Source organism: Astatotilapia calliptera, chromosome 3 (genome assembly GCF_964374335.1).
Source record: "Astatotilapia calliptera chromosome 3, fAstCal68.1, whole genome shotgun sequence".
Lineage (NCBI taxonomy): Eukaryota > Metazoa > Chordata > Actinopteri > Cichliformes > Cichlidae > Astatotilapia > Astatotilapia calliptera.
In genome coordinates this window covers 28,569,256-28,580,845 of record NC_137424.1, presented here as the reverse complement: position 1 = coordinate 28,580,845, position 11,590 = coordinate 28,569,256, and the positions used below count along the sequence as shown (strand labels likewise).

General features: G+C 38.6%; 1 protein-coding gene across 1 annotated transcript; it reads left to right on the top strand.

Annotated features, from left to right (window-relative positions):
• Window positions 1-347: 347 nt before the first annotated feature.
• On the top strand, window positions 348-5,813 carry LOC145425360 (uncharacterized). Its single transcript, XM_080298320.1, has 5 exons — window positions 348-499; window positions 1,356-1,715; window positions 1,987-2,094; window positions 5,099-5,199; window positions 5,507-5,813. Exons 1-5 carry the CDS (start codon window positions 442-444, stop codon window positions 5,567-5,569), a joined length of 690 nt encoding a protein of 229 aa, XP_080154446.1. The 5' UTR covers window positions 348-441; the 3' UTR covers window positions 5,570-5,813.
• The last annotated feature ends 5,777 nt before the right edge of the window (window positions 5,814-11,590 follow it).

Here is an 11,590-nt window from a genome sequence, read left to right as displayed (position 1 = left end):
TAAAATAAATTAATGTTAACATGTAAACTTTGTATGTATGCTTGTGTGTAAACTTGCAAAGATTGACTTTCAAACTATTTTAATAACAATTCTTGAACAAAAATACAGTTTATTACATTATCTGTCCTTAATATGTATTTTATTGTGACCCCATTTCAGCATCTCTGCATAAGGATAAAAAAGTGTCCTTTTCAGTCGGAAGAGAAAGGTCTTAGTCACAGCTTCTATAGTTTGTCTGTAGCTGTCTCTGTCTGAAGGAGGAAGCAGCAGCATCTGTGGGTTTTCACACTTCTCTAGAAAACAGAAGATCTTTGAAGAAAACATGGTGCACAGTGTGTGTGTGTGTGTGTGTGTGTGTGTGTGTGTGTGGTGGGTGGGACTAAGAGAAGATGTGACAGATGAAGCGATTGTAACTGTTCAGTAGTGAATCAGTGTGGCAAGATGAAGATCTTGCTAAGTAGCTTGCTTTTCGCCTCTCTCTGTACCCTGTCATCCTGGAGTAAGTAGAAACACAACTTAGCAAATTATTTAGTTTTTATACCATTCCTCTCTAAATGGAAAAGTTAAGTTTTCCTAAATTTGTTTGTGATAAGTATTCAAGCGATAAATGAATGTCTGATATTATTTCTTCTCAATATGTCAGTGTTTAAAGTTCTTAGTTCTAAGAAGTGAGACTAACTTAGATCTAGAATGATTTATAAAGATACAAGGCTTTTTAAATAACAGATGTAAAAGACAACAAAATTATTATCATGACATCTTTATTCCTGATGTGCATTTACTACCTAATATTGTTATTTGTTTTCTATAAAAATCACTATAATGTTTTTAGAAGCATGTCTGTGTCTGTGTAGGCTCTCAGCCATCCAGGTCATGGTAATCCAGGGGTGTCGGACTCCAGGCCTCGAGGGCCGGTGTCCTGCAGGTTTTAGATCTCACCCTGGGTCAACACACCTGAATAAAACGATTAGCTCATTACCAGGCCTCTGCAGAACTTCAAGACATGTTGAGGAGGTCATTTAGCCATTTCAATCAGCTGTGTTGGATCAAGGACACATCTAAAACCTGCAGGACACCGGCCCTCGAGGTCTGGAGTTTGACACATGTGTAATCTAAGGATATGGAAGGAAAAGTGACTGAACTACTTAAAGTTTCTTGAAGACATCAGAAGCTTCTCTGATGTGAGCTGAAACATCTTCAGGAAACCTAAAAAAGTTCAGTTGCTTTTCTTTTCATGCTACTTGAAAACATATCTGCATACTGTATTTGTACCAAAACCCTGATGCTTTTAGCTTTAGAAATCATGCAATATGTGTGGTCTTGTAATGACTTATGTTCTACTTTGTCTCCTACAGGTGTTTCATCAGGCACATTTGTTGTGACCCAGAGTCCCGATGTTTCTGTCAGGAAAGGAGAGACAGTAAACATCACCTGCTGCTGGACAGAGAAGTTTGAAAGATTTAGAGTGAACTGGCTTAAAAATCAAACAGAAATTAGGAGCGACTACTTTATTAATCAGCCTAATGCGTCTCTGATAAAGGAAGAGAAGAAATGTTATTTTTTGAATATCTCAAGTGTTAGAACAGACGATTCAGGGACGTACATCTGCAAGGTGACTGTGGAGATACCATCTTTAACTGAGGCTAAAGGAAATGGGACAGTCATCACAGTCAAGACAGGCAACGATACTGGGAACAACTGGCAAAGTGCACAAGGTTCAGTATGGTGACATGTTCAAATCCCTTTTTACGAGTGTAGTTGATATTTAATCAATATCAACTGTAGACTGAAATCAACTGTACTGTCACTGTCATTTTAGGTGGCTTGGTAGTCTTAATAGACAATTAATACAGTTTTTATCCCTCTTTTAAAAAAAAAAAAAAATTATTACACAACATTTTACCATGATAGTACCAGAAGGCATTGCATTTTTACATGAGATAGATGGATGTAATTATTATTATAATATTATTACAAATTTAACAGATTCTTTATATCCTGGGAATCCAACCAACGTGATCATTTCCCTGGCTGTAGTGGTTCCTTTGCTCCTCATCACACTCGTCTGTTACTGCACTCTGCGAAGAAAACAAGGTACCAACTTTAAATGAATACTAAAGCATCAGAGACTCAGTTATGAGTGGTGGACTGAACAAAAATATTTCTTTGTTACTTGTGTTTTTGTCTATACATAAAGACACGTTGTATTTAACTCTTTTAACCAAAGAACATGACACAGGTATCACACACAGGAACACAGGTTCATTTTAAACAATAAACAAAATAATCACTTGACTATAAATGTGCAGTTGTTTTATGATGAGATAGTTCTCTGTGATATACCTCAACCACTGTACCTTGACATTATTGCTGGACTATATTGGAGCCAATTCAAACAAGTTAGGAGCTAATATTTCCATATACGTAATAAAAAGTTGGAGCAGGAAATGCACGAGGATTTTAAAAAAAACTGTGTGAGTTTCTGTACATGCTATTTGAACAGCATTCATTTAGTACCTTCTGCAGTCCGCATTTTTCATCACGCAAAACTATTCCTGAAAAAGAAAAGTTCCAAACAACCTGCATCAAAAGCCTTGAAATTAGGACTCGTAATGTGGAGGCTGACACTTTCCTCACTAATACATTTGCACAACTGTCAGTTTGCATGGCAGCAAAGTTTAAGTGTTGTGGTAAAACCGATGAAAGAAAAATAGTAACTGAGCCACAAGGTGTTTGTACTTACATTAAACTAAAACCAGGTGTGAACAAACACGTCTGTTAAACAAAATAAAACTAGGCTTTAAAAAAGTACTAACTGAAACTATAGTGTACACTCACAAACTAGTAAGTAAAAAATAAATTAAATAAAAAATATATATGAAATGTTTTTAGCTTGATTCTTCGACCACCTGTGTTTACTGGGACTTGTTTAAGATAAAGCGCTTTGAGTTCTCAGATAGAGTAGAAAAGCGCTGCATAAGAAACAGTCCTTTTACCTGTTGGCATCTTCATGGCTGTGACTCAAAGACCTGCAAAAAGTGCTGCTTGTTTTGTAATATCTGTCACTCCTGACACACATCCTACTCATTATATTAAATACAACAAAGCTGACCCTGACATGAGAACATCAAAATATTTTCAAATAAACTAACTAAAAGGAAGAAACTAACTGAATCTAAGAATCTACACTTAATGTAAAAGTTCTTTGAGGGATCAGAAAGAGTAGAAAAATGCCTTTTATTTATTTATTTGGTATCAAGTCAACTAGTATACTAAATAACAAATGTAATGGATTTTAATGCTCCTGACTGATAAGTTTTTCAAGGGTTTCATTAGAAGAAATATCTTGGTACCTGGAAAATAGAATAGAACCGAATAGAATAGGACTTTAATGTCATTGTCCATGTACAACGAAATTATGGGCGTTCCACGCCAACTGTGCAGGAGTGTAGAAGACAGCAATAAATAGCAAACAGAATGATATAAACAGTGTAGATGAATACGTAATAGAAAAGCACACAATCAAAGAGCTTGGAGGTAGTTCAAAATGAAAATGGCAATTTTCAGAAAGTTCTCCTACAGGATCCTCTGTATAAACAACAACATAGACTGTCTTACAGAGCACCAAAGTCTATCATATATGTTAGTGGCGGAAAACAAATGTGAAGTATATTTGAATGTAGTTGTAAGAAACCAGTTGGAACACAATGAGATTTATCCAGGTGCTAGCTTCATCTCATCACCTTAAACAGTCAATATGAAGAAAGTAAACATCTACTTTTTTTTATATTTTAGAAAAATATTTTGACACTATCAGTTCAAATTGAATTGTCAGTTCTTGTAACCTTATATTTAAAGTATGTGCCACAACGGTGAAGTTCCCATAGACTCTCTTTAAATACCAAACAGCAAACGATTGTTTGCAGCAAACAATTCTATACACATCACAACTCATGTGGCGCTCTTACAGGAAACATTAACACATTGTGCAGCACAATGTTAAACTATAATACTCTGTGCAACCCACTGTAATGAAATTGGATTGGGTAGGAGTAATCTGTAATTTTGAACAATCTGTACACCTGATAGCAGCTTTCTACTGACTGAAAGATAAAAGAGCTGCTAACAGGAGGCCTGGTTGTGATAACAAGCAGAAAACTTTGGGTTTTTGGATCACATCACTTTTTTTTTCTTTTTGTAAGTACCCTACCACTTTATAATAACATGCGTTTTTACTTTATTATATTTATAACACTGAAAACTCAAAGTCGTTCTACACTACAAGCTGCATTCATACATTCATTAATACTTGATTCACTAGGAACAATTTGGAGTTCAACCTCAAAAGAGCAAATTTCCTCTTGATAGATGATCTACTCATGAAACAAGTCTACATTGAAAAACAACAACAACATAATAGTGTTTCAATTAGAAATATTTGGGGCTGAAATTGAATAGCGTTGTGTGCCAAGGATAATGTTTTAATACACTAGGGTTGTGAAAAAGGCTGCAAAAATTGTGTTATCAAATAAAGAATGCAATAGTTCAAAATGGTTTAGTTTTTAAACTGACTGCTGGCATCAGATTAAAGAAGAAGCACATGTAGATATGGGTAAATCTAAAGTCTGATTTAATTAAAAAGAGGAAGCCAGTCACTGAAGAGCAGATGGTCAATGAGCTGAGACTGGCACACGATGATAGCTGAAACAGCTGGTTCAGATACTGCTGGAGGTGAGTAATTGATGCAGATATGGAAAAACAAAACACTGTGGTTGGTGCCGTCTCCTCACAGCAGGAAGGTTCTTGGTTTGAGTCTCCACAGGTGCAGAAGTGAAGTAGATAAAGTGTGAATTATTGTAAAGTCCATTTCATCCCATAATAACAGGATGCCACAGTTTAAACACTGACAGAGATAAGTTTGTTAAAATAAAATGAAAATATAAGGAGGGATGAAGTATTGTAACATGTTTGTAACATTACAGTAACAGTAACAGAGACCGAAAGGATTAAATGCGGCTCCCAATTAGGTCATTATTTTAAAAAGAAAATGCAATTTAAATCCTTGTAATCATTTCTATGTGGACGTGTGTGTTTTCAGCACTAGCAGCCCGAGTCATCTACGAGGTTCCCCACGTAGACTCCGAGATGGCAGATGCAGACAAAGACAGCACAAGCTCCTCCAGAGGCTCGTCTCAGTGGGTGAGAACGGGGTTCATTTCAGGGTGATGTTTTAGTTAGTTTAGGGGGACAATAGGAAACAGTACTGAAAATCATTTTTAAACAGTCCAAATACATGTTGATCCATTTTCACTGAGTTATTCACGGTGACTTCAACATTGAGACATCATAAAAATATAACTGACATAATGTTTCTACCTAACTATGTGTTAAACTCAGATTGCCTGTTGAGTTTTAGGTTGTGCATTTTAGGAAACACTGACCTGTGGAGCGCCTCGGTCTGTGATGTCTGACTGATGAGCTTCTTCTTTATGTCCTTCTCTTTCAGCGGCAAGTGCCTCTGTATGAATCCTTCTACTTCGAGCATGTGGATCCCAAAGAAAGTAAATGAGTGTCGGCTCCAGAGTTTTCTTGTGTACTTTCTGTCCTGTATATAGCATATTTTTCTTACATTTTTGCATGATTGCAAAAAACCCCATATGTGGTTGTAAATATGTATGTATTTTTCTATAAACTACATCTTAATTAAAATTAATTTCAGTGATGGGGTGTTAGTCCCATAAAGCCTGAATCACAAAATAATAATATGTTTATGTGTTTATTTAACCTTCTGACAAATAAAAAAATAAAATAAATGATGAATTTGCATAGTTTTTAATTTGTGGCATCTTTGCTATATTCAGGATTTTTGTGTAATTTCTTGCTTAAAAATGTTTTGTGCAATTTATTTCGGTATTTCAGGGGGAAAATCACTCTGATCATGCAGACATCATATAGGATACACCCAAAATCACAGGGTTATACACTGATAATGGTACCAGGCAGAATTTGATCGGGCTAAAACACGATCAGCAACAGTGAGGGTTAAAAATGCGACACTGAACACGCAGGTTTCGTAATGATTACAGCTTACGATTAGGATGCTGAATGGAAAGTGTGGTGTTCAGGGGTGACTGTATAGTAGGTCAGTGACAGGAAGTGGAAAGTACGCCTGTGACGGGCGAAGGTTTGCTATGTGTGTGTTTGTCGTATCAACCATACAAAACTTGTACATCTCAAATAAATCTGAGACATTAAATGCATGTCTCTGATATTATAAATGTGTCCTCATCATTCAGTACATCTTCTCTGTATTCATGTTATAAGGTCAACGTTTCAGTGTTTTCACCATGATTGAAGGCAGAATCAGACCAGTTAGCGACGAGCTCCTAAAATACCTTTTCTCTGAACACTGACCTCCAAGTTGACTTAGCAACCCATTTACATACGTGATGTTTATAACTATAAACATTTTTCTCATCCTGGTTCTTGCTGGCTCAGTGCTCCCACAGTACAAGCTACAGTCACACATTTATTCAAGCATTCAGAACAATTTGACAACAATTTAAATTTGCCCAAGGAAATCAAACCAGCGGGTTTCCTGTTTTTAGATGACCTACCTAAGCATCTGAGCCAAATGTCCTAGTAACATTTGGTGGTGAGCAAAGACTGACAGACCTCAAACTGCAACATATACTATTGCAGAAAACACGAGATGCTTACATGCAGTGCTCCGTCTTTGGGACAACGACGGCATGACGATTGTCACTGAAGCATTTGATGTGTAATTGAAGTGCAGACTTTCAAGGTTTAATTCAAACTATTTAAGAATTACACCTATGCTTTAATCCTTGGATGAACGAACAGCCAATGTCTGCCCAAAGTCTTTAGCCATTGGGCTGAATGTCTGCTTATTTGCTAAATGTTCTAACAACTGAAGTCAAAGTCAGCTATTGTCAAAGAACATATGTACAGTCATACACAAGAATTTGCTCCCATGGTCCTAAGTGTAGACTCAAACAATATAAAGATTAAAAGATGAAAAATAAAACAGGAATCTTATGTAAAACACCATACAATACAATACTATCTTATATAAACAGCAGTGTCCAACTCAATCATAGTGATTGTGGGCAAGTTCGCGTGGGTGTGCAAGTGGGGGGTGGGGCAGTCAGTGAAAGGGCAATGGTGGTGGTTCAGAGTTTTATATGTTTGGGGGTTGGGGGTTTCAGAGGAACGAGGCGAATGCAGGTCTGGGGTTCATGTGTGTGACAGCAGGGAGTGAATTCAGCATCCCGACAGCCTGACGGACGGAGCTGTCTCTATATCTGCTGGTTCTAGCCCGGAGGCTCTTCAGTTTCCTTCATGATGGCAGCAAACTGAAGATGCTGTTGGACGGATGAGTGCAGTCACCTGTAATACAGAGGGCTTTCCAGATTAGGCAGATGCAGTAGCTGTCCTGGAGAGAGGGAAGAGAGGTACCCACAATCCTCTCTGCTGCTCTCACTAGCCGTTGTAACTTTTCCGGAAGGACCCAGTGCAGGAGCCATACCACACAGTGATGCAGCTGGGGGTTGAGGCTCTTGCTCTCCTCAGTTTGCAGAGTCGCTGTTGGGCTTTACTGACCAGTGATGCTGTGTTTTTTGATCAGGAGAGATCTTCTGAGATGTGCACACCCAGGAACTTGGCACTGCTTACGCTCTCCACAGCAGCACCACTGATGGTTAGTGGGGTGTGCAGGTGTGAATTCCCCTGAAGTCTATGATGATCTCCTTAGTTTTCTCCACATTCAGGGACAGGTTGTTGTTGCTGCACTACTCTGCCAGAGGGTTAACCTCTCACCTGTAGTAGGTTTTTATCATTGTGGCTGATGTGACCTACCACAGTTGCATCATCTGCAAACTTGATGAAAAGGTTGAAGTTGAGTGATGGTGTGCAGTCGTGGGTCAGCAGAGTGAAGAGGAGGGGCCCCAACCCACATCCTTCGAGAGTCCCTGTACTTGTTATTGTGCTAGAAGTGTTACTGCAGACCTTTGCTGTCTGCTTTCTTCCTGTCAGGAAACCCAGCAGCCAGTTACAGCCAGTAACTGAATAGGCCTGCAGCTGTCTCATGAGTTGGTATGAGTCAATGACCACTGCGGATATTATTCCCCTGTAAACTTTATACTTTATACCGTCCAATACCAATACATAACCCCCCATGGACGGTTCCGATTGGATTAGCCCACACAGGTGGCTCATAACACACAAATGGTGCGTTTAACCAAATGATCTACAGGGCCTGTCCGTATAATTGAGCTGTATGAGATAACAGAATGAAATGTTTTATGGATAAATAAATAAAAAAGCAAGCTAGCATTGGATTAACCCCCTTTTTAAAGTCCGTCTATAATAAAACAAGAATAAATGGTTTGTGCAGATGTCTGCACAAATACTGTACACACTAAGAACATTACTTATCTGCTGTACAACATTTACTGGTAACTTTGTTACTACTTTGAGTAAATGTTTTCTCATGTGATTAGTTAGAAGAAACACAAAACTACACCAATCGACGACGATGCCGATGATAAAAGGGTGTTTCCTCAGTCCTTAGTATAATGAGTAACAGATGCACCTTGCTCCAGGCTGTTAACTCTGCCTGTGAAACCAAACACTAATATCAATAGTTTTAAAAGTTTAAACACATACATTAAGTGGTAGGAGACCAGACTTTTTGTGTCAAGTCCCTTCAAATGTTTTGTCTGTAAACCTTTTTGCATCATAAAATAAAAACAAATATGTGTCAGCACCAGAGATGGGCAGTAACACATTACTTGTTACTTGTAACTTGTAACTTTTTTCAAGTATCGAGTAATGTAAGGGATTACTATTGCAAAAACGGTAATTAGATTACCATTACTTTCATGTAAGCACTGTGTTACTAAAACCGTGGTTTTTTGCGCGAATGTCTCGTGACAGTGACGTAAGCGAGTGCGACGTTCGTGACAACAGCTGTGTGCAGATCAACAATGGATAATATATCGAGTGCGGGAGAGAGTGTGCAGCGTGCAGCGTTTAAAGCGTGGAAGTACTGACCTTACTTTGAGTTTGATTCCATAAAAAGTGACAAAAACATTAGCATCCGTTGTGCGTGGGAAGAAAACTTCTTTTTACAGCAAAAAAATCCCTAAACTTCCAAGCTAGCACCGAGTGCGCAACGACGTAATGAGAAACTCACAGAGAAACTTGCGGATTCTTCCACTGACCGCTGCGGCACACCTGCACCAGGATAAACCTCCGCCTACGCCACTCCTGCTTTACAGGTGAAAATAGAGCAACAGGACCGCTAGTCTTTGATTTTATTTACTTTCTGCTGTGTTTTACTTGCATCTATTTGAAAGAGTGAGTGTAAACACAAAAAACTATTTTATTTTATGAGCTGGAATGTGCAGAAAATAAGTTTAAATGTTAAACAAGTTTCGTCCAGTCAGAGAATGTTGCATATAATAAGTATAATATAAGTCCATCCATCCATTCGCTTCCGCTTATCCTTTTCAGGGTTGCTGGGGGCGCTGGAGCCTATCCCAGCTGTCATAGGGCGAGAGGCGGGGTACAATATAATATAAGTACAATATATAAATAATAAGTTTTTGCTTGATGCATAAAGTTAAAAGATTTAAAGTTTAAAGTTTTAAAAAGAGACTTTTCCATTTGATTACATTTTGTATGATGAATTATGCAGAAAAAGTAGAATTGGGCTGAAAGATCTATCACTTTATTACCTATTCAGGTTGTAAATCGTGTTTTTAAAAAGTAACTAAGTAACTAAGTAATTAATTACTTTTGAAAATAAGTAATCAGTAAAGTAACAGGATTACTTTTTGGGGGAGGTACTCAGTAATTAGTTACTGATTACTTTTTTCAAGTAACTTGACCAACACTGGTCAGCTCTACTTGCTCTCAGGGTTAGTGGTGTGTCACTAGTGCTATAAAATAGAAATCCATTTACTGTTATAATTTAACAAACTAGCCGTTGTATTCTGATTTACCGGCACCTTATAATCAACCTCGTCCTACTGTAGATGTGCACCCAGAGAAGTATCACCTATGGTGCAGTCGTTAATTCATTTCCAGTTTCTTTGAACCTTGACACTCTCTTAACAGTTTTTATAGTTTACAAAGGCAAAAGTAGCCCATCGTAGGTGTGATAACGAACTAGCCTATGTTTGAAGTATGGGCAGCACATACTGCCCATACTTCAAACACACGCGCCATGAGAGCTCTGTATGTGAGAGTGTGCTACAACACTGCTATAAATATATAAGTTGTAATAAGTTCTCTGAAAAAGTTTTCAAAAAGAAAAAAAAAAAGCTTTATTCACAGTGAAACAAGTGTTATTTCCTGTGGCTGTAGCTTCAGATGTGTCAGGTTAGAGAGCCACAGGCCCAATCTCACCCTTTACAATTTCACACCTCCAGTATCTTATAGTGTGATCTACCTTCTTAATCTGGAGGTTTGCTACTTGGTCATCTTTCAAAACATACTCTGTTATAAATTCCAGCAATTAAAGAAAAACAAGAAAGGCGGAAACATTTTAAAATTGGTTAGAAAGGCCTGAATGAAATTAAAAAGGAATTGGTGCAACAGCAGGTCTAAACTGTCCCATCCTTACATATAATCATTTAGGATAACTCTTTATTGTCATTGCACAGTCACACATAGTACAATAGTACAATGAAATTGGAAAACTGTCCCACGTCGGCACTACGTACAACACAACACGACACATCACAACACAACACAGTAACTTCACTTAGTAATAAAATGAACAATAAGTGCATGTGTATTGCACACTGTTATTATTGCACCTTGTCTGAAGGTTCTCAGTCATCCAGGTCATCGTAGTCAAAGGAGCTTGCAAAGAAAAGCGTCTGGACTTCTTTAAGTTGCTTGAAGACGTTTAACACAGTCATATGTGTACAGAGTGTACAGCAGGGGACTCAGTACACAGCCTTGTGGAGAGCTGGTGTTAAGGCAACAAAGAGCAGCCCGGCGTAACGCCCCTGTTGTTCCAGGTGAGAGAAGGTAGTGTGGAGCATTGTGCCAAGGGCATCTTCAGTTGATCTGTTATCTCTGTATGCGAACTGGAGCGGGTCGAGTGTGGGTGGCAGGCGGGACATGATGTGACGTCGGACCAGTTTCTCGAAGCACTTCATTATAACAGGTGTTAGAGCAACAGGTTGGTAGTCATTGAGGCTGTCTGTACGTTTTGGCAGTGGGACAATTGTGGCCAACTTTAGGCATGGTGGGATGCAGGACTGGGAGAGTGAAGTGTTGAAGATCTTAGTGAAGACCCCAGCCAGCTGGTCTGCGCATTCTTTTAGAACCCTTCCCGTCACACCATCTGGACCAGCGGCCTTCATGGGGTTCTCTGCCCTCAGTGTGCGCCTCACCTCATATCCCTTAAATTGCTGCTGCTGTCTGATGTTTTTGCTGCTGCCTCTGGTCCCTTCACCTCAAAGCGTGCAAAGCGTGCAAAGCTTGCAAAGCTTGCAAAGAAGTGTTTCAGCTCCTTAAAATTATGATATTGGATTATGCAGTTGTTTAGACA